A 24,342-nucleotide genomic window follows, 5' to 3' on the forward strand; every position below is an offset into this window, starting at 1 on the left:
CCTGCCAGTGGTTAAGAAAGAGCAACTCCTTCTTTTAAGCAATGCTCAAGTGGGTGGCTTGAGCTAACCTATGAGGCTGTATCGAAAAAAAAAAAAAAGAAAAAAAAAAAGCGTCAGAATCCTCACAAACACAAATGCACAGCCCTTGCCAGTCTAAAATATTCATTAAATATATTTTTTAAGTTCTTCACATAAACCACTCCTGATGTCCATTACTTTTTTAATGTCAGAGGGGACAAGACAGAAATCTTCACTCACAGTAAAGTACAAGTCAGCCAGGCTGAAGATATATGATGCAAGTATGCACATGCATATGTGTTTGACTCTGCAGCAAGCTAGTTCTCCTTTGCCTTTTTTTTTGCCAGCACCCAGATGAAATACAGTTTGACAGTGGCTGCTAAGAGCAAAAAATGAGCATATCAACAGATAATGTTTGTTTCATAAATTAAACTAAAATAATTCTTAACTTACACCCTGCAAGGAAAACTAGAGAAAAATATAAATGCTATTAGCTTTCTTTTGAATCATAGTTTTATATATATAATATATATATAAATATATATATATATATATATAAGGGATTTTAGATTATTTGATGGATTTTGGCTTATCATTTTAAGGCAATTTTAAACACTTCTTCCAGCCGCTTCTTCTTCCAGCCAGAGGAATAGGTTCTTCATGCTCCAATGGAATTAAGTTCTTTGGGAGGTCAGTAATGCATTTCTAATGCTCTTTATAGCCACCAAACCAGATCTTTGTCCTTGTTTTCCTGGTCCCTTTATACCATGAAGTATATATTAAAAAGCAGATAAAACAAGAGAAGTGAGATTTTCTTGATTTAAGAAAATTGTTGATTGCCAAACACTATTTGGGATGGCTCTGTGACACCCCCCAGGAGGAAAGAGGGCTGCAGATACTGGTACACAGCACACTTGTGTGAGCATCCCTGAATCAAAAAGCAGTGTTTAGAAGCTTTAGAATCAAAGTAGTTAAAAGGCAGATTGCTTTTACTCCATCCCTGTGTCTTTGGCTTAATTAGCATAGAACAGCTACAGTCAAAAATTTGGCCCATTTTACTGGTCGTTCACTCAAGTGAAGATATTTCTGGTATGGAGGATGACAGCACTCTCAATGTGAAGATATCCTGTCTTGTAAAAAAGCATCCTGCAATCTATTAATGGGCACAGGTAACAGGTGCCTTCTGATTATACTTCATTTGACAGAGATGGTGTGTGCTTAAAGTAGGGTATTCACTGACAATTTTAAGGGAAGAATATATTAGCCCATGCAGCAGGCTGAGGTTTCCACCTAAGCAGAAATAGTGCTGATGCTATTTAGGTAGAAAAAAGCACAGCTTAATATAACATGAGCACAAGCAGCATTTACCAATGCTCTCAGAAGCCTTGTGTGGTCCAGGACATCTGTGATTCATAAGACCAGTGGCAGAAGAGCTGGCGTCCCTGACAGCCTCTTCTCCTCAATGACCTTCTGACATTACAGGTGGCTTTATACTATGTCCTCATTAACAGATGCTGGCAAATTGGAACAATGCTATAGAAGGCAAGAATTTCAGCCTGTAAAACAAATACAGAAAATTATGCAAATATAGAAAATCAAGCTACATCTAAAAGAGGTAATAGTCCCTCATAAGGGAAAAACATGAAAATTCACTAAAAATAACATTCCAGCTGCTGAGATGCACTTAGTAGATCTGTAGTAGTAATTGTAAACCTTCAGACGATATCAATTTACAATGGGATATAAAAGCAGGAGAGTAAGGAAGAAAAAAAAAAAAGAGAAAAATGAAAAGAATAGAAAAGAGGACCCCAAACTAAAAAAAATATGAGATTTGACAACTAAGGGCCTGATCCAAATTCATTGCAGTGATTAAGAATAATCTCTCTGTCTTTAACAGACTTTGGATCTGTGCATAACTTTGAAAAAAGATGACACAAAAGGGAGAATGCGTATGAAATCTATCATAGAGTTTTAAATAACTCTTCTCCCCAAGGCAAAGTATTTACTTATAAAGAAGAAAGTAAGCAAAATATACAGAGTATGCTGGTATTCAGGAAAAGAAGAACTGGAGAAGAGAATTCGTATGAGCAAGAGCAAAGCATAAAATCTTGTGTTGAACCCGGATCTATAAATATTCCCAAAGAGTCATTCCCAAAGAATCATTCATTGAGAATACTTTTTGTCATTCAAAGTCAAATGTTTTTGGTGATGGAAAGTAAATACATTCTTACACATTTTGTTAGAGCATCGCCAAAGTGCTCAGTGGCTTTCAGGACAAAGCCAGGAAGTTAATGATACCCAAGAGAATTGTTAAAACGTATAAAATAAATGCAAACATAGTCTGAAAGTAGGGCTAATTTGATAGAAGTGAGGCAAGGAAAAATCGTGATTCCCAGATACATGTACTTATTATTTGTCCTTACTGAAAGCAGAAGTTTTGATAGAAAATCAGTAATAAAAAATATGCTGTAAGTAGCACAGAAGTAAGGAAAACAGTAACATCTTGCCAAATAGCCTAGGTTAAAGGCACCCCTGAGTACACACTGAAAATACTAAGCCCTTGAAAATTATTTCTAAAAAGTTACATAGCATAGCAAGTATAACCTCAAACATCAATAAAGGAAAGAAGAGTGGTTTATTAAACAAGAGTCTAATTTCAAGTATATTCTGTTATGCGAAAGAACAGAACAAGTGCTTAGGGGAAAAAGAAAAATAAAGAAAACAAAACAAAAAAAACTTCACTAAACATTCAAAGGATAATAGAACAATAAGCAATAAGCAGCATGGGTTCATAAGGAACATGTTGTGCCAAGGAAACGTGATTGCTTTTTTGATAGAACTGCAGAAATCCTGGATGAAAGATACACAGCATGATTTTAATAAAGGATTTAATACAGTGTCTCACTAAATCTCCCAAAATGAATTAAAATTGCTTTGGACATAAGCACTGTCATGTAAATTGAAAACAGGTTGAAGGATCACAAACACAGGCTGATGAGAAAGGGCGGTGGATTGCACTAAATTGTGGGGAGATAGGCAGTGGGTCTCCTGCAAGGTATAAAGTTGTTTCTTGTTCTAATGACTTCATTAAAAAGCTGGAAGGAAAGGTAAATAACGTGTAAATGATCTGTGCAGATGAAACTACAGTTGGAGCAACTCTAAACTGGCAAAAAAAAAAAAAATTCAAAAAACCACAGGCAGAAAATAACAAACTGAGGTCTAAAAAAAAAAAAAAAAAAAAAAAAGAGAGAGAGAGAAAGAAAAAACCCTAAAAAGACAGCATCAAGCTACTAAGCTACTGCATTAGTGACAAGGCCACAACAGAAAGCCAAATATCTTGCATAGGCAAAACAGTGACCTAAACTCACCTTTAGGAAAGAAAGGCAGCATACATATGAGGGTTTGGAGTGCACTTTGTTAGACACAAAACCTAATGTATGCTTGGGCTGCATATTTAGTAGCCTTATGTGCAACAGGAAGGAAGAAAACCCTCAATGCATGGAGCAAACATAATGTTTAAAGTGTTTACAATCAAATACATTTTAGCATTTCAAACTTGAGAAAAAGCTCAAGGGCCACAAAGGAGGGAGAGAAGAAGACCACAGCACTGGAAGGTAACAACAGATTGTCTCCTCCATGCTCTCCAGGGATGAGGTTGCTTCTACACCATCTCTGTAAGTCCTCCTGCTCCATTTTATTCCTTAAACTGTCTTTCTTTTCCTCATATTCTCTCCAGAGAATTCCTTCTTCCTCACTGATGATGATTTTTTTTTTTTTTATTTTTTTTTTCCGGAGCCTCCTTGACTCCTGTACCTCTTCCCCTCACTTTCTTCATTTCTCTTTATAGCTGCACTGGCTGTTCAAAGCCAACACATTGATGTAATTCAACTGCCTCTGCCACCCTGAGACATATATATTCCTTGACCCCACCACCAACTGCCACACGCACACTGCCTATCATGCCTCCTTTTCTCTTACTCCAACCTGCATTCACACTGTACAGTTCTTTACCCATTCTCTCTCTCTCTTCTCACTCTCTTGCTAATTAGCTAATGCAATCACTGCTACATCAGAACCATCAGAAGAATGGTCTCTATGTGAAATGCACTGAAGACAATAAAAAAAAATGAGAACTAAATGAAGAAAATGATTTCACATGCTTGATAACAACGTGCCATCTCTTCTTTACTACACATAGCTAATGAAAGAGATAACCACTGCTACCACCATCTGGGCTGGAACGCACATGGTGGTGGAAGAAGCACTGGGCCACCTGGGCCATCCCAAGGACAGCAGTGCTTCCAAAACCTTTTGGGCCTATGAACTACTCCTTCCTTGGACTTTCCAGTTTGACTGGAAATGGTGGAGCTTTCATTCTTCCATTGGGTTTCCCAGACCAGCTCTGAAACATTTATTATGGCTTCACATCTCTTTTTTTTAATTTATGGAGCACAGCTTAGAAGTTCACACAGTTCATGACTTTTAATTTCCTTTGAACTTCACGTTTATATTAAATAATAAACCAATGCAATAGTGACTAACCTAACTGATGATTATCTGTATCACAAGGGCAGAGTGACTTGAAGACATGAATGCCAGGTTGTGGTTTTGAGGGCTTATGATTCAAATCCAAATGAGTTGAAATATTCAGACTTGGAGACCAAGAATGTGAGGAGAACCGTGGCCATTTTTCTGCATGAGGAAAGTAAAAAGACTGGAAAGAATAGGAAAATTCATTTTATATAAAGCAACTAGCAAAACAAGCAAAAACTTCTATGAATTCTCTAGAATACGATAATCAAAAGAATTTCAGTATGGTGGATATTGTAGAAAATCTGCTATATTGAAAGCTGACACCAGCTGCTATTAAAAAATAATAATAAATCCATAAGGGTTCAACCTGTACTCATAAGACTTTTATCACCTCTCTACATCATTTGTCAATTGCAGAACAAAAATCTTGAATAAACTCTAAAAAAGGAAAGTTTTTGTTCTGAAAAGAATTTGAATTTCATAGCTAGGCAAAGAAAAAAAAAAGTCTTCACATCTCACCTCTAGTACTGTAGATTACTGATCTTTTATCTGTTTGAATACTTCCTGCACAGAAACTTGTGAAGATGATCACAGGTGAAAGGCATGATGCTAAACATGAGAGCCTGAAACTGAATGATTAGATGCGGATGGACACGACTCATGGTTTCACCCTCATGGTCTATCAAGGATATTCACCACTATTAGATACTCTTTTCCCCTGACTTCAGATTATATAAATATAACCTGTTCTCCAAGTAATTCACCTTTAAAATATTATTGACTTCACCTGTCTCCAACAATGAATGTTGTTAGATATTCTGTATATTGTTCTGTCATTTGAATAAAATAGGACTGAAAATCAGTAATTCAAGTACCAATCACACTTTAGTTTTCCATGTAATATAGATCACTTTTCTTTTTATTGCTAACAATTGCTAACAATAACAGAAAAGTTGCTGGTAATCATGTCTTAAAACAAGAATAACCTTAAAAATAAATCTATTTGTACTATGTGATATGAGCATCTGATGCTTAACTTTTAAAACAAAATTCAAGCTTCAGAGGAAGAGAAAGGCTAAAAGGAAGAGTATTATAATTTAAAATGTGGAACTAGAAAGAAATAGCAATCTATACCCAAGAGTCATCAAAAGTTTTCCTAAAGGACCTCAGTAAATACAGAATCACACCAGTAATTACAAGAAATACCCAATATTATCTTTAAACTTTAAATTCCTTTTTGAATTTCAACTTTAAAGTTTTCAACATTTATTCACTATCACTGAGTCTGGTTCGGCCATATAAGCAACTGAGTTCAACAACAAAAGCCTTTCATTGATTAGGGGATTTTGGTCTGTCTGAAAAAAAGTCCCAATGATACTGGATCACAGAAATAAATTATCTCTGAATACTGATGTTTCTGACAAAGTGATACACATCAAAACCCAGTGAGATGTAAGAGGACAGTGTCAACAGATCAATTTATCAAAAGCAAGGAAAAAAGTTATCCTACTACACTTGCCTAAATGAGGAAGGAGAGTGTAGTGTAAGGCGTCTGAGCATATTGTAGTTTAAAATGAAAGAACAAAAACTATTTTTGGTAATTTGCTCTTTGCCTTCTTCATTGATAAACTGTTGAACATGAACCCTGAGGAGGGCTAGAAAGGGCAACACTAATCCCTTCTTACTGCAGCTCAGTAACATATTCAGGCAAGGAGTATCACTCATTTTGTTAATGAGTATTGGAAGTGCCAAAAAAAAACAACCAGCACCCCACACTGCAAGCATTGAAAGCATATTGATTTCTTTATCATAGCTGAAATGTTGTAGAACACCAACAGAGAAGAATGAATGCTTGGAAACCTTTCCAATTCCTTTTTTTTTTTTTTTTTTTTTTTTTTAATGTAGGAACATGTTTATCAGATTTCTTATTATAGCTTTTGGCTGCAAAAACATCTCCAAATTTTAGTTTTAGTTCCCTCATCTAGCAGTGAAAAAATATTGTTGTTGTTTTTTAATATAAATATAATTGTCTGCTTGTGGTTCATGAGACTATTTCTAGGCTGATGCATGAATTGGTAGAAAGATTGTCAAAACATGTATAACTCCTTCAGAAGAAGAGCACACTACGAGTCGTGAAAGCCTGACTGAACTGGAGGCAGCACCACAATATGACAGAGCACGAGCTTTATCCTAAAGGAATGTCTTATCATAAGAAATAACTAGCTGATTTGAAAGACACAGGACATATGCAAAACAAACAAACAAACAAAAATACAAGCAAACAAACTGGAAATTATAGAGATTGCAGCAATTTTTTAGTTAAATATTTGAGATCAAAGAAACTGGGAAAGCCAAACCTTCATATGCTAACTTTCAGCATCTTACAGGGCAGCAATAATAAGCAGGGGATTATCATAACAGCAAAGTAATTCTTCTTAAAGCCATCAAAAGAGGGCCTTTCTAGACTGGCAGAATTAAGTAATTATGGTAAGGTGCAGAGACAGTGTGTCAATCTTAACTCTACACAAAACTATGCCTCGATGAGATAAGAAACCTCTAGGGAATATCATTCCTCTGACTCCCTTTTATGTAAATGTTTTAACAAGACAAAAGCCCAGAAGAACACTTCCATCACTCCTATACAAATACGACAAGATCCTCCATTTCAGGCAGGGTTATATGGCTACAGGCTACAAAACCCAAATCTTTTTTTGCATGTGCTGTTCTTTGTAACAACCCAAATATTAATGAAGTAAGAGAAATGTGACAAAATAGTAAGCAGAGAACAATAATTTATGAGGCCTTTTTTGTGTTCAGAAATCAATTTCTCTTATAAGGCAGATAGAATGCTGACACTGGAAAACCTATGCAGGACTCAGTTCTTATCTCACCATTAAAGGATCAGTGACGTAAACCAAACACTGCTTAACCTTCTTCTTCAGGATCCATATTTCTTCCAGGAGTATGCAGAAGGGCAATATGTCTGCTAACTGCTGTCTGCTCCTTCCATATAAAAGCCAGAAGCAATATTCCTCAGTATCCTTTAAGAACAAGCAGTGAATTTATCATATCTGTTTGTAATGCCCTTTGGGACTCTTCAGGAAGAAAGGCGCAGTAAATGTAAGCTCATTATCATCATTAACTCCTTTTATAGACCAGCTGAGCTCCAAAGAATCAAATGGGAGGAAAAAATACGGAAAAAAAAATAAAATATAATAAAAAAAAACCATTTACCATTCTCTTATTTTCCTGCTTTTTTTTTTTATAGAAATTTTTGTTAGACGAAAAATATTATTTATTAGGAAGCCTGAAAATTAGCTTGACTATTTAACTGCATGAGACGACACTTACATTGCTAAGGAAGAACAAGAATAAAATTGCTTAACTTACTTTAAGGAACGTTCAGCACAGCAGTGCCAAATTTATTACACTTGTTCTCGTACGCTTAGAAACACCCTAAGCTTCCCACAATTACACCCAGCTCCATGTGCGAGAGAACAGTTTCAGGAATAGGAAGACCTTTGTGTCCCGAGTGTTTTGTGCAACCGTCATACCCCCGTGGAATGGCATGACACCTGGGTTTGAGTGGACAGGACTCACTAATTTTAGACACAGAAAGGTCCATTTTTCAAACAAAAATAATTTTCTAAGTCCCTTCTAGGTTGGACAGTGCACGAGTGGCATCTCCAGACATCAGTTTATACCACACATGTTTGACGTTACTGAGGGATAAAGGATCTCAGGATGGCACTTTTCTCTCTCTGCTGATGGCAAGGTCAACCTAGTGAGTACTCTACCCAAAGCCTACCCTTCTGCCAGTTGGGTGACGTTGTGCAGCTGTGTCTGTACAAACAAGAACAAACAATTCATACGAAAGGATCCTTTCGACACTACAGTTTGACTCTACCCCACTGAGAAAAAGTGGCAGCAGTCTTGTCTCTTTTATTGCATCTGACAGGTTGGCTTCAGTGTGTACATGAAGTGTATTTTCTACTACTGCAGATTCACGTGGTTTTCTTTGTTGATCATCACCACAAAAAGTCAGAGCACTAACCTGCAAGCACATCCCACATGCTTGGGATCTAAAGACTTTAAAGACTGGCCCACAAGAGAAGAGTTTAGAGGACTATTATATGCACAGTCCTGATTTCAGGCCCTGAAACGCAGAGCTCTGGCAGCTTTGTGTAAGTTTGTGATCTCTAAATCAAATGGCTTAAGCTGGGAAAAAAAATAAAATAATAATAATAAAAAGATATAGATGAATGCTTCTCAAACTGCTTTATGGGGAAAGTTTTAAACTTTTAAACCTGTTGGGAATAAGCTACACAAAGCCTCTTAAAATAGAAACTAGAGTGACAGAGGATTCTTAAGGCTACTTACAACAAAATGTTTTGTGCATCCAAATCTGTTAAGCTATGAAGTCACCCGAATTAAACAAAAATCAGAGCAGCAAGAAGAAAGTGCTGCAAAGTTTACCAGACAGTACAAAAACAAGAAAAGAGACCATTTAAAAACACGTGGAACGGGAAAGAAACACGGAGCATCCTCTCCAGGCACTGAAAATAACCGGGGCCGCTTCTGATGCCGCTCAGCCGCGGGGGTGATGTTTCCAGCACCGTCTCCATCAGTGGCAACCCCTGCGCTTGGTTCCCCGGGGGGAAAGCCGCCCTCTGCCCCCCAGCAAGATGCTCTCGGGGAGTCAGGAGCCTGCTGCCTTCCCGAGGGTTCCCCTCCTTGGGTCCCGTTGTCCCCCCGCGGCCGGACCGCACCCGCAGCACCGCCGGGCGGCGCTTGAGCACTGCGGGATCGCCGCGCCCGCATAGCCGGCAGCCGAGCCGGGCTGAACCGAGCCGAACCGAGCCGGGCAGAGCCGAACCGAGCCGGGCAGAGCTTGGCCAGACGGGAGCTGCTGCCGGCTGGGAGCATCCCAAGGAGTCTCTCCCCGGGCTGTGCCCCCCGGAGCCCGGCACCACCGACAGCAACTTCGCCGCCGTGCGAGCGTTTGCGTGATTTATCTCGGCCGGAGTTTTATCAAAGCCGCTGAACAGCCCGAGCCCCGTGCAGCAACCTGTTTTTCCCCCGAGGCTGCCGGAGGAGGAGGAATTAGCGCTGGCGATCACCCGGGGAGAGGGGAGGTGTCTCCCACCGGAGACCTCTCCTCGCCAATGGAGCCGGCGGCTGCCCGCAGCGGCGGCGGGCTGTAAAGAGGCGGCACGGGGCGAGGAGGCAGCGGTCCCGGGAAAGGGCGGAGCGCCGGGGGGGGTCCTCCCGGCTCCGCAGCCGCTACATTATTAACTCGGCGCGGCGGAGACGGCGCCACAACTTTCCGGCTCTGCCCCGGGAGGCGGCGAGCAGAGAGCATCCCGCGGCCGGGCAGCCATGCGGGCTGCCCCCAGCCCCGCTCAGAGGGGGGGCCGCCTCCTCTGAAAGGCGAACAGGCGACCCCCCCCACCCCCCCCCCCCCCCCCCGCCTTCCCCGGCCATGCGGCCCCTCGGCGCTCCCCTCGCCCTGCTGCTGTGCCAGGTGCTGGGCTCATGGGCCGCCTGCGCCCTGCTCCCCGCTGCGGGCTCCGGGCTGCAAGAAAACCCTCATCGCCCCCCATCTCCGCCGGCCACGGCGCCCCCCGGCCCTGGAAGCCGGGCTGCCGCTGCTCTCCGCGGGCGCGGAGCCCCCCCGGCGGGGCCCGGGGGCACCTGCGGGGCTGCGGGGCCCGGGCGGAGGCGGGCGCGGAGCAGCGGGGCCGGCCTGGGGGCGGCGGGGGGCCCCCGGTGGCTGCCCCTGAACGGCTCGGGCCGAGGAGGAGACGGGGGCGCGGGGGGTCGTGGTAACGGCACCGGGCGCCGCGCCCGGCTCCGCAACCCCTTCTACCCGCTGACCGAGGAGTCGTACGGAGCCTACGCCGTGATGTGCCTCTCCGTGGTGATCTTCGGCATCGGCATCATGGGCAACATGGCAGTGATGTGCATCGTCTGCCACAACTACTACATGCGGAGCATCTCCAACTCCCTGCTGGCCAACCTGGCCTTCTGGGACTTCCTCATCGTCTTCTTCTGCCTGCCGCTGGTCATCTTCCAGGAGCTCACCAAGAAGTGGCTCCTAGAAGACTTCTCTTGCAAAATCGTCCCGTACATCGAGGTAATGGTGGTGGGTGGTTGTGCGTGGGCCTGGCTGCCTCTGCAAAGCCCTCCGGGTACCCCTTCTGTGCCTCCCTCATTGCTCCCTGCCCGGTTCAGGTTTCCTGGGCACTGCTGGTGGAGAGCCCCGCAGGGACTCCGCGACTCGGGTCCAGCAGCACTGGTATTCCCACAGCCTCAAACTGAGAGTATCTAGCTCTTCCATTGGTGAGAGTTCTGCCGAAGTTTCACTCCTCCCAGTCATCCCGAAAGGCAAAGAATCCTCTCAAAATTTGATTTCAAGTGTGGTGTTTTTTCTCTTTTTTTTTTTTTTTTTTCCTTTTCTCTAAAGTGAAGCGATTCAGGAAAGCAGAAGGGGGGACTTGGCATAGGTTGTAAGCAGGTGATTGCAAAAATAAGCATCAATGTGATATATGTGCTTTTAATTTATAATTCAGCATTCAAATCTCACAGTTATTTATTTGGTTTATCTTAAAAAAAAAAATAAAAAATGACCCCAGTTCCATTTAAATCACAGCTTCTTGGCAATTGTTCAGAGACTCTGTCAAAGAAGCTGTCAGCCAGCTGGCTGGAGTCCTGCCGGCAGCGTTCAGGTTGCCCGCTTTATTTATTTACTGGAACTGAACGGAGAGGCTTGGTGGTGGGGTGGTAGCCCGTAATGCTGGCTGGCTCTCCTATGTTCCCAAAGCCTCCTGCTCAGCTTTATTCTGTAACTGAAAGCTGAGGAAATAACTGTTGATTCTCTTGTCCTAAGAATTAGATACTGGGGATGGGGTATTATCTTGTTAATACACAGAATACCAGTTTCCATAGCATATCGGTACAACTGCCAACCAATATTTTCAATAAGGTCTTTAGAAAGATGTGTGAGGTGTGTAGCCACTACCTTGCCATTACTTCTTTCATGTGTGATACACTTTATTACTGGTCGTATTGGACAAAGGGTGGAGCTGTGCTACATTAACAAGAATTCAAGACCAATAGTATAACACTTTTTGTGATTTGTAAAACTCAGAGTATACTTAATTTGTGTTTGGAAAGAAATAAAGAAGAAATATGTATTCGTTGAAAATACTCACTGATAATAGCCTTGGCTAGGTGCTTTTAAATTTTCTGAATCCAGGTCTGGCGATACTGTATTATCCAACAAAATAAGTAGTTAGTGTTTCAGTTAAAGGGTAACCATTTCAATGGACACATCTAGTGTAGTTTAAGTATTTCAGGATTTTCCTCTAGTGACATTTCACACTTTCTAGCCTTTTTTGGTGCATCCAGATACAGGATAGGAGTAATTCTTCATAATAATGATTCTAATTAAAGGTCAATAACTGAAATAATTTGCATGGCCATACCATTTTTTCAAAATTAGTTCCTTATGCTGCTCAGCTTTGGGCAATAAAGAGTTTGCCACTTCATGACTGGAAGAAAAATGCATAAAGTTTCATATTATAATGAAGTTATCACTAACTTAAATGTGTAAGAAACAGATATAATCTTCTAGAATCACATAAACATGTTTTATTTTCATGTTGTTAGTCTGGAAATATTTTAGCCTTGTCAAAAAGGGGTATGTTGTCAGGACTGCCCAATATACACATGCTCTGGATTTTACACTTTCATCACTGAATTAAACTGAAAGAAGCTGAGCTGATATGTAGTAGCCAAAATTCAAAACTGTAATCTTGAAAACATTCAGCTGGTGCCAATCCCCCTTTATACTTTAAAGACACCTTATTTTTTCACTTTAAAGTTCGTCAGATACCTACAGTTGAACCTTTTTTCAAGAACTGGCACCAATCTAATCACAATGGACCGACAGAATGGTGCCTGTCTTATCTTGAATTATCACTGGGGTCTAAAAGTAAAGAATTATCTTCTTTCCTGGGGAAATTTAATTGATTTGTGTCTGAGGTACACATCCGAAGAGAGATAGCCTTGGGGGATACCATGTTGGTCCCAGAATTGATACTTTTCACTCAATAGGTATTAAACATAATACTCATGAATGTACAGTATATTAATCACCCATTAACTACCCTACTCATGAATGTAAAATATATTCATCACCCGGGGAGCAGTAAATTAAAGGCTGGATTTCCCCCTCCTTGTAAGAGCTGTAGGCATGAGTGACACATATTGAGCACCAATACTGAATTGTGCCTCCCGGCTTGCCTTGAGTTTCGTGAGAAGGGCTCTGTCCTGGAAATCAGAATTTGACCCTGCTGAGACAGAGTAGGGAGTTAGAGCAAAAGTTTGCCACTTTCTGACTGCAGTCCTAACCTCACGGGCATTATCCAGTGACACTGACACCACCAGGAACATTGAGGATGTGGAGCATGTCACGAAATCTGCTCTATGAGCAGCCAACGCTCTGTGGTCTTGCAAGGGTTATTCACAGCAGTGAGTAGTGTGCTCATCTAACAGCTGAATGACACTGCCTTCTCCCTTGTAATTCACCTGAGCAGCTCATCCCCTTCTCACACAAGAGAGAAGAATGAAATCTTAGCTCCTTGCAAAGTTGTAGATAGCTACCTTCAGGAGAGGTTTCCAGACCTTTATGGAATAGAAACAGAAGCGTCCTGAAGAATTTTACCTGTTACAAATTTTAACCTGTTGTCACTGTTTTCTATAAGTTTACCCCATGTTTTGTTCTTTAGTTATCTCTGTTTCATGCTCTGCACCGCATTCTTGCATGCCAACTCTCCTCATATGCTGTTTATGGACCTGCTTGTCTCCCCCAGAGCTGTAGATCCAGATATATCATCTCACTTTCAAGCATCAAGGAGCCTTATTGGCCTGAGCTCTCTTGTCATACTAACCTGTACTCTGAGAACTGCACAGGACTAGGGAGTGGGCAACATCTGAGTATCCAGAGGAACTGATGTAGTGATCACATCATTTGAGTGTAACTCAAGCATGCTTTGTGTTACGCTCAAAGGTTTCAGGTAATCCAAATAAGGAACCTTGAGCTTTCTTTGTTTAGCCTCCTGTGGCCAATTGTTTTTTATTTGTGCTGTTTAATGGGTATTGTGCAGAATTTCAACAAAGCATCTGTTGCCAGTGATAACACATATGCACACACTCTGGGGAAAACGTTTTATGATACCTTCAGGTACGTTTGAATAGGTAAATGTTGAGCTTCCAGTAGTGGAAAATCTTTACAGTATTTATTTAAAGGGTATTTTTCCCATACCTAATAAAGATATTCGGTGACCAAGTATATTAAGCAGACATTTCAGTCACATATTGTATCACAGTTCGGTAACTTGTACCTACCTTGTAAAACTGTCATGGTTCCACTTGCATATGGAATGCTGTATGCATGACCAAGGAAGAAACTGAGTGAATTCATTCTCCTATGGATTAAATTATCTCCACCAAGAACTTTGCTAGACTATGGTGATGGCACTGTCCTGGCAGAGTAGATCTGAGTCCACTCACTGGAAAGGGAATTAGAACAAACTGGGGCAACTACTTACCCATAAGGATGTGTGGAGATGTGCTTCTCCTTTGCATTTTAGTCCTCTGCTCAGTTCTTCAGATTTTGCCACTTTTCTAAAGATTTTTTAGAAGTTAAGCTTTGGGCAACCATGTCTGAAGTGTTTATCTGCATGCCGTGTCTGTGTGTATGTTGCCTTCCATATACTTTTGTCAACATTGCTCAGGATCAGGAGATACAGGGTAAACAACAATACAAAAAACAACGGCTTTGGCTACTTCTCTTTCCACAGGCCTGCCAATCCGTTGCAGCTCCTTCTTTAAGCATACCCAGTCTTTTCAGAAAAAGAACTGGGAAAAAAGAAAAAGAAAAAAAAAAAAAGAAAAAAGAAAACAAATAATAGGACAATATAGTTTCTGTTCACCTACTTATATATTTATGGTTTGCATTTTTCTCAACTCTAAATTAAGCCTGAATAGAAAGAAGTGTGGATATAGACAAACAGCTTTACTATGCTTCTAAATATTTCACAGCTATTAAACATAGCAGTCCTGTGAAGTAGCTTTTTATTTATTTATTTATTTTAATGCTGGAAGCCAATAGTGAAGAGGTTAAGTAAGTTGCCTAAAGCTTGGAGCAGCTTGCTAAGATGACAAATGGATTGTGTTACCTGGGACTACAAGCTGTCTTTCAGGCTTTAAAAAGAAGCTTGTTTGAATTGTGTGCATTCTGCTCTTAGAGGAACTCGATGAGTTGGGGGCAGTAGTTGGAAGTAGACATCACTTCTGTGTTGGCAGACTGAGACAAGCTACCTGTGAGGGAATAAGGATTTAGGTCTGGGGAAGGGTTTGGAAAAAGGGTTTGCAGAGGCTAATTTATGGTCTCATGCAGTCCAGCACAGAGCAGAAAATTTCCAAGTCCAGTCATGGTACTCAGCTGTGCACCCAGAGTGAGGTCTTCTGCCTTTCTCACATCCCCCCAACCAAAAAAAAAAAAAAAAGAGAGAGAGAGAGAGAAGGAGAAAGTTTGAGATGCCTTCATCTAGACCATATTGTGCTTAAGAGAGTGGCCTGACTCTGGAGCAAGCTAACTGTGGAAGTCTCTGAAATCCAGTGCCTAGTCCCTGCTTATGCTTTTAGTAGTCAATCTGTGGCATCACCCTGGTCTGGTAGGTAACTTCCATCTCAGGAAAGCTATCACAATTAGTACATTAGTATTCTTAGTGGAAAGTGTAAGGATTTATTTGTTTTGGTCTGGAATATGAATTACTTTTTTTTTTTTTTTTTTTCTTTCTTGGAGCTGACCCTTCCAGGGCAATCCTGAGGTAAGGCTGTTTCCCCTTTCTTTTGCTTGGTAGGGGCAAGTCAGCAGCACAATGGAAGTGGCTATTCTCTGCCTGTTCCAAAGCTGTCAGAAGACATCCTTATTTTAAGTTTCACTTTAGCAAATGAAATATATATTTTATGGGACTTTTTAAAAGCTATGTATAATCTGTCTTGTCTGAGTCATTTGTTGTTCTGTATCTTCTTTATGTTTCTTCTTTAACGCTAGTCAGAGTTAGCCTCCTGAACCTCCAGAAAGCCCTCTGGATCATAGACAAAGATCCTCAGAGAAGTTTGCAATTTCAAAGCTTCATACGGGAAGTTTTCTAGGGCAATGGCTGCATGTGTCTTTTACTGAGCAAAATACCTTCAGTACTTATCACACAATAGATATATATATATTTTTTAAACAGAAGTGCTAATATGTCTCTGCCCTTTAGGTATTAACAGCATGGTGATAGTAGCTGCCATGTTTGCTGTTCTGTCAATCTTTCTTTCCTCTGCAAACCCTTAAGGGGCTATAAATTGTCCATAAAAAAATTGCTTTTGGCTTAAACTTTGGCGTTTCAGCATGGAAATGAATTTGTGTCAGACTAGGTTTAAAATTAGGTCAGTAATATTTAAGTTACATATGTGTAGAGAGAATAAAGCAACATCTGCCATCCCAGCACCGTTGACTCTAGTATGAGCACAGGGCTGTCATTTCTCCATATGACCAGATTTTTCCAACAAAGAAGGAAGGGGCAGATTTTTAGCAATAGTTCCATGTTAATATGAAGAGTTATTGCAGGAGTCACATGTGTAGAGTGATGAGACTGTGATCGTTAGTGGAGAACAGTGCTCATTTTTTTCTTAAAGAAAAAAAATGTAAATTTAATTTACTTGTAAGGTGGCATGGTAGATTTCAAATAGGAAAATGGACAAAAATTAAAGCCCTTTGTGTTCTGTGATTTTCCAGTTTTCTGAATAAACATGTCTTGTACTATAATGAGTAGTTCCAGTGCCCTGATAATCTGGTTGGCTTTTGCTTCAAACAGAATTCAAGAGCTGCTCTTAGAAGTTAATTCTGAACATTCTTACTCTTACAATATATAGAAGGATAGGAAACACGCAGAGCATACATGCTTTATATCTCCCTGATGTGAATGTCAAAAGTACTACAAAGGAAACAGCTGTATTGTACCCATTGTTCTGTGTGTGTGGAACATCTCCATGATAGTAGTTTCCTGAATTACCATTTAGCTTTTCAGATAGTTACGTCACCTTAACTATCTTTAGGTGTCTTTTCCTCCAGGATGCTTAAGCTAAATACTAATGTCAGAGAGGTATCCCAGCCCCAGTACTCCTTAGCTCCTGGATTACTTCTGCCACACCACATCAGTATTTTAACTAGTTGAGTGACCCTTCCCTATTTTTAAAACAAATATGAATACTATGAAACTATGAATATTTCATAGAACTTCATATAAGAAATATAAAGAGATTATATTTATGTATTTTTGTTCTTTTGTAGTAACGATTGTCATTCTTGGCGTTATGTGTCTGTTTTTTTTTTCCTTTTTTTTTTTTTCCCTAAATGAAGAAACAAAACCCAGAAATCTAGATTATATTAAACAATTAAATATTTGTTTGCAATAGGATGGCCTTTTATTTTTACCAGCCCAATCTTATTACTGGACTTTCTACTGTAAGTGTAGAGTAGCACAAGACAAATATTTCAGTCTGTACTAGCTTTGTTTATCTTATGTAAAACTGAAAAGTTTGAAAGAGTCACTGTGGTTTGTTGCATAACATGTCCTAAAGCTATGAAATTTGGTGTGGGTATAGAACAGCAATAATAAGACCATAGACTGTAATGATTCAGGGAAAAAAAAAAAAAAAAAGATATATATATATATATATATATATATGGTATGACAGAAATGGGTAGAAAGAGTTTAGGGGGGCTGTCACTGAGAGCTCAGAGACATTTGGGCTGGTGGTAGTCATCAAACTTTTCTGTAGTTTAGCTTTCCTGTTTCCTACAGGGAAATGTTTAGACACTTTTCCTGTCTTGTAACAAAGAAAATCCAGTTCAGCTGGTAGAAGTAGCCACTTCTTTACATCTCTCTTTATTTTAACATTTTCCCCTCACTTTTCCATCAGAAGGTGTGCTCCACAACATCATGCTTTGGATGATTAATGGTACCTCTCATTTCCTCAAGTTGCTCATGGCCGATTGGTATATTCTGCTATATTCATTGTCCTTCAGCTTAAACAACATTTACAGCTCAACATAGACTTATTTGTAGACAGCAGCAATATCATTTCTTGGTCTTCATCTTGCTGGACTGAGTGACCCAACCTCACTTTGTCATTAGCTCGCAGAATTGGTTTTTCATTGACTTTTTCACCTGTGACCTTTTGCTGATCTTCTTTCTGTGTTTTTGTTTTGTTTTGTTTTTCTTTTTGTTTTCATTCCCTTGATCTTGCCAAACAGGTATTAGTGTTTGAGAATTCAGTCTTATTTGCACTGCTGTTGCTTACCCTACTAAACCTGCACTGCTTCCCTGGCCAGCTGGAGGCTCTGCTCCTAGGGGCTGGGGCCAAGCACTGTGGGACCACAGCCAGGAAGAGAAGTAGGACAGGCCAGGGAAGGCCTGGGAACCTTTTGGTAATTGTTAAAGCTCATGAAAGGGGAACGGGTATGTTGGAGGGATGGAGAGGAGAACTGATGCAATTAAGCTGAGCATTTCATGAGTTACTGTTGCCTTCAGTGGCCTTAGTTCCCCAAATAAGTTTTGACACAGTTGACTAACAGCTGATGAGCTAATGCTGAAGGTTAACACAGTGTCTTGAAGGAACACCACTGTGCCTGGTAACATCCCTGTCAATTCTTTTAAAGGAGCAACAGTATTAAGAGACTCTCTTGTAACAACAATGCCTTCTTTTGTATGTGTATGCAGGTAATCCCTTACATAGCTGTTCTCTGTCCAGCTCAGTTGAGGTTACTTCCCACCTATGTGCTCCAGGTAGATTAAGGGTCTTTCAGTTAGATATCTGTGTCTTTCTAATATAATCTAGTAAGAGAAAAATAAACTGGTGTCACCCCAATGTTTAGAGGCTGAAGGAGGCTCTTCATAGGGAACATACAGAAATACATCAGACAACTAAGTGATCATCAAAAACTACTGAGCCTTATTCACCCTTGCCTTGCCTCATTTCCTGCTAGGTTGTTGGAATTGAGTGCAAATGTGTATTGGAAACTCGGCTGTTACAACAAGAAGAGCACCATTAAACTACAGGCAGCTTTACACTACTTCAAAAAGGGATAATTTGTCCTTTATCTACTCGCACTCATTCTGTGGTTATTTATACCAGAGCAATGAAGCAGATTATAAAAGGGAAACTTCTCTGGCTTCTTTCACATTTTCATCTTCAATCTAATTCTTAGTATGACTGGTAGGAAGAAACACCCACAAACTGGAATTGTATGTACATGCAGAATGCATGTCCCAGTTCTTGCCCACATAATTTACGAGCAGCACCCATTGATTTTGTGGTCTATTACTCATACTCTACAATGTGGGAGAAATAAAGGAGGGCAAATAGTCAGACCCTTGAATTGCTACCCTTCCTTTAAACAAGTCAGCAGGAATGAATCCCTGTTCATCTGCTTGGAATTGTTTTTCTGTTTGGTTGTTTTTTGTAGGCTTTTCCATGGCATCATTAACTTCATTAATCTACAGAAAATAGGAAACCATTGCCTGTTCCAGAGAAGCACTTGCTTTTTTAATCTTGCTTGATCAGTGAATCCATGGGAGAATTTTCAAAGCTGACTTCCACTGTTTTAGTTGTTTCCTCTTGCTCTATTTCACTGTCTCAAGCCTCCAAGTTGCTGGTCAATTAATGTGACAGGAGCCCCGTAGGTTACGTTTGTTCATGGTAGACATGTCTTCTTTCATTAGACCAACCTTAACAGCTGCAGAGTTTTAATGTCTTAGCTACTGTATAACAGCCTGTTTGTAATGGAGTGCTAAAACAATAAAAGCGTGTGTGTGCTGGAGAGCAGGGGGGAGATGCTCACATTGCCTCATTAGAACAAGAGCTGAGAAGGAAAACATTAATGTACAAAAACTCAGATTTTCATCTGTTCTGCTGACTTTTATTTCAATCCCTATTCAATTCTGAGTCTCAATGATTTCTCTGTCTCCTGTAATTGTAGAGAACTCAGACCCAACCCTTTTGTTATTCAAGTTGGATGTTCTGGCTAAAGGTTTTGCTGTCACTCTAAGGAATTTGAAGACTGCACACACACACTGAAATGTTTTGCAAACAAAGTCACTGGTCTTAGATTTGGAAATTTGACTCTCAGCAGTGATACATGGAAATTATCTTTCATTTGCTAATGCTCACTGTTCATTAAGATTTCCCTATAACTGTAATCTGTCTTTAGCTGTTTTTATGTTTTACTGGTATTTACCAAGCTTTCTTTGAATGTTGTCCGACATTTTAACTCCCTGAATCAATAGGTTTGCCTATTAAAAATGTTTACAGTACTGCTTTGTCACCATTAACTATTCCTGCCATTGCAGGTTAATTAATAAAAGATTGCATTCTATCTTTTAGGAAGCTGTTTCAAAAAATTACCCAACTAAGGCAATGTCCAACAGTTGTAATACCAAATGCCTAATACTGTTCAGTGACATTCAATTTTAGCAATCTGATATGACCATTAAATATAAAAGGCCAAAATTAACAATAAGTTTATATATTTGTGCATAATTGCACTGTCTATCTTTGTAGAACTTTATACAACAGATGCATAAACAGGAATAATTCAAAATTATGTTAGAAATTAGAGTGTATTTTGAAATAAACCAATATGAAATTTAAGTAAGCATCAAATTTAAGTAAGCAAAAATTATAGCAAACTGCCTAATGTTACCCTAGATCTCCCAGTTAATTGCACAGATGTGTGGCTTACGCATGATAAAAGTAAGCATTCTTTAAATTTATTAGGAATATTATTTAACAGTTTCTTGTCTTTTGCTTCAACACATTTCCAGCATAACAGAAGCATACAAACCCAAGAAAATAAATGAATTAGAATGCAACAGAGCGCCTAATCTTTCTCTGATTGAAGTTAATGGGAGTTCTGCTTTGAATTTGAACTGAAGTTGAATTTAATGGAAATAGGATTAGTCCAAAATGTATATAGTCTTCTTGCAAATTTGTTTTTAGGAAATTTAATTATAAACAGGATAAAATGATAGGAAATTATATTTCATGACAGTACAAGATTTCTATTCATGCATAGAATTATGTTTATTAAAGCTAGAAGACACACGCATTGTTCTGTACTTGCTCCTTACAGTATATAATTGAGAGCTCTGTCCAATCCACCTTTAAATCATATAAACATCAGAAATTCTGCCATTTTTCCTAGCCTGCAATATATTCTTGCACAGGATGTCTACTAAGAAATTTGGCCTAGATTTTCCTGAAAATTTTTCTAGGTGAAATGTTGAAGATAAATTATTAAAGCCTAACTACTGTAGACAAGATTAGTTTTGTACCGGTTTTGGAAGTCTGAAGATTTCAAATATCATCTTTTAGAACTGAGATCCCAGGATGGCTTTATGTACCTATACCCGATCAAAATTTCACTTAAGAACCCAAGTCCACAACAGCAGTTGTGGGGCGCTCTTCCATTCAGTGAATGCTTAATCCACAGTGTTCCTAAACTTTGGAAATATTTAAGGTTTTGACATTATGATCCCCTGCATGCTTGACTAACGTTATGGGGGCATAACTTTGAAATTCTGCTGAAGGAAGACACCATCTTTCCCCTTTTAACTTTCATTTCAATCTCTATGGTGGGTTCTTTCTGAAAATCACCCCTCAGAAAAATGGAGGGAGGTTTAGTTTTGCATATTCTCCAATTTTTCTGTCACTCAGAGTTGCACAGGTGTTGTCATGAGCTTCCATGAGAGCATGACATCAAGATGAAGTGATATTTGTAGGGAGAACAACAGAAGGATGTATTCTTCTGGGACGCATGTGGTGTGGTAGCTCAGCAAACACTGGAAGCTAAGTCCTACCTGTGATGCTTGTTTTGAGAGCTAAACCTAATTGGTACTTGGCATTATAAATTGAGCTCTCTTTATGGAAGAGTACAACCTTCTTTCAGGGAATATCTCAGTGGTAAGAGACTTCATCCAATGTACAGGGAATGAATTCCCTCTTTTGCCTGAGCAAGTTCAGGCCTTCATCTTCCACCTCCAAAAAGACTGCCATTGGTAGACCAGGGTGGGGTTTGAAGGAGCCGAAGTTTTTTCACTCTCTAAGAAATAATGGGCTGTAGCTTTGTAGCTGTCCTTTATTTTTCTTTCTCGTTGTTGTTGCAGGTTTTTTTTTTTTTTTTCCAGGCAGCACCTGCATTAAATTGCATTCCCTTTTCTCCTTTGCAGGTAGCCTCTCTCGGAGTCACCACCTTCACACTGTGTGCCCTCTGCATTGATCGGTTTCGTGCTGCCACCAACGTGCAGATGTACTACGAGATGATTGAGAACTGCACCTCGACGACTGCCAAGCTGGCCGTCATATGGGTTGGGGCACTGCTGCTGGCACTGCCGGAGGTTGTGCTGCGCCAGCTGACAAAGGAGGACCCTGAATACAGCGGCAGCCCACCCGGGGAGCGGTGCGTGGTGAAGATATCCACCGCCCTACCCGACACCATTTACGTGTTAGCTCTTACATACGATGGGGCAAGACTCTGGTGGTACTTTGGCTGCTATTTTTGTTTGCCGACCCTTTTCACTATTACCTGCTCCCTGGTAACAGCAAGGAAAATCAGGAGGGCGGAAAAGGCTTGCACAAGAGGGAACAAGCGACAAATTCAGCTAGAAAGTCAGATGAACTGCACAGTGGTGGCTTTGACCATTTTATATGGGTTTTGCATCATTCCTGAAAACATCTGCAACATTGTGACTGCCTACATGTCCACAGGGGTATCTCGGCAGACTATGGATCTCCTCCATCTCATTAGCCAGTTCCTTTTGTTCTTTAAGTCCTGTGTTACCCCAGTCCTCCTTTTCTGTCTCTGTAAACCTTTCAGCCGGGCCTTTATGGAGTGTTGCTGTTGCTGCTGTGATGAATGCATCCAGAAATCTTCAACAGTGACAAGTGATGACAATGACAATGAGTACACTACAGAACTGGAGCTCTCCCCTTTCAGCACCATCCGTCGTGAAATGTCTACCTTTGCCTCTGTGGGGACTCACTGTTAATTAACCTTAGGACTTTATTTCTTGTATCTTTTTCTTTTTTCTTTCTTTTTTTTTCTTTTTTCTTTTTTTTTTTTTTAACTCCGTATTTTCCTTCTGGAAGCAAAGTGTAAGAAAAATAATTGATTATTGCAAACTACTCAGAATCCAATCTGCATATTAACAGTCATGCTTTGGAAAATAATTTCTGTTTGGTTACTAAAATGAAAGAAAAGGAGAGAAAGAGAGCCAGTACTCAGTTTTAAATCATGATATTTTGTATGGTGCTAGGATATTATTGCTTAAGGAGGAGAATTCATATCAGTCCACTTTTATTTAATTCCATGATTTTTTTATAATCACTGTAACATGATTATATAGACATTGTGGGTTTTGCAGGATGTTTAATGTCAAAGATGTGTTGGAAAGTATTTGAAGGTAGTTTTAATCCAATTACTGTACGCTATTGTGAGAACTCTTGGACTTTGAAAAATTTATAAAGTAGCATAAAAATAAATGAGGTTTTATTCTTTAACTTCCTTGTCAATCTGCATTTAACAAGGATTGCTTCTAAGTAGTATTAAATTCCTTTAATAAGTAAAAAAAATCTTTACTTTGCATAAAATAATTTAAATAGCCATATTCGTGTACTTACCCTTGGAGACTATAATAGGGTGTTTAAGGAAGATGGTAATAATGACATTAGATTTACATGAGTGGATTTTAAATGTATATTATGAAGATCCAATGTGCCTCATTGAAACTTTCCTTCTTGACCTACAGGTATACAAAACCTGAGTTATTTTGTACTTCTTAAGAAGAAAGATTTGCTTTCTCACTAAAATTTGTCTTGTGTGGTTTCAAAATCAAGTTTCTTTCCAATTTGTTAATGGTTTTACATTGGGGTTATGTCCTCAGTCTCTGTGTATATAACTTCTGCTGGCTTTGGTGGGAGTCCCGTTGCAGCAGAGGAAGGCTTTCTTTTGCCAGAAGTTTGCCAACAATAAACATGAGGGACTGCAAAATGTGGAGAGTGAATTTCTTTTTTTTTCTTTTTTTTTTTTAAGCTATAAACACACTTTGACACTTGGGGCTTGACCCAGAGCTCATTGCAGCCATTGGAAAGATTTCCATCAATTTCAGAGGGCTTTGGATCAGACTCGCATCTATTTATTCTGGGATATGTAGCATGAATATTAATCACAGGGTCTCTGTATGTTGACTATAAATCATGTTGCTCCCACAGAGACTGCTATTCACTAGCAGCTCACAGTTCTGAAGCTGTTCTTGAGATCCACAGAGTGTTTTGCTGATGGTATCTTGCTGTCCACAGACTCATTAAAATGAGGGTATGTCAACACTGCAAGCAACAGTGTGGTGTAGTAAAATCTAAGGTTGTTATAAGCAAGCAGAGACTGGAAAGCGCTTATCCGTACCAGCATAGTTTATTTGCCCCACTTCTTGGCTGAAATAAACAGACTGTTCTTGGCAAGCAAGTTGGCTCATATTTACGCTGGGCAGCAAGCTGAAGAGTAGACACGCTAAGGAACAGAACTCATTATAATAATCTTATATTTTAATACTAACTAAATAAATAATAAAACTACATTAGTACTTGCAATAGTAAAATCACAGGCATTTGTCCTCT

The 24,342-nt window shown here is 39.8% G+C and overlaps 1 protein-coding gene across 1 annotated transcript; it reads left to right on the forward strand.

Moving 5' to 3' along the window:
• The first annotated feature begins 9,443 nt into the window (after positions 1–9,443).
• GPR37 (G protein-coupled receptor 37) lies at positions 9,444–22,792 on the forward strand. The gene is made up of 2 exons (XM_013199198.3): positions 9,444–10,687; positions 21,900–22,792. Exons 1-2 carry the CDS (start codon positions 10,034–10,036, stop codon positions 22,716–22,718), a joined length of 1,473 nt encoding a protein of 490 aa, XP_013054652.3. The 5' UTR covers positions 9,444–10,033; the 3' UTR covers positions 22,719–22,792.
• Positions 22,793–24,342: the final 1,550 nt, after the last annotated feature.

The sequence above is a fragment of the Anser cygnoides genome, chromosome 1, assembly GCF_040182565.1.
Source record: "Anser cygnoides isolate HZ-2024a breed goose chromosome 1, Taihu_goose_T2T_genome, whole genome shotgun sequence".
In the NCBI taxonomy this organism is placed as follows: Eukaryota; Metazoa; Chordata; class Aves; order Anseriformes; family Anatidae; genus Anser; species Anser cygnoides.

Excerpts from the sequence above, each read along its gene's own strand:
- GPR37 (XM_013199198.3), top strand. The coding sequence starts at position 10,034 with ATGCGGCCCCTCGGCGCTCCCCTCGCCCTGCTGCTGTGCCAGGTGCTG. Across the intron at positions 10,688-21,899 it reads AAATCGTCCCGTACATCGAG|GTAGCCTCTCTCGGAGTCAC; the intron begins GTAATGGTGGTG and ends TCTCCTTTGCAG.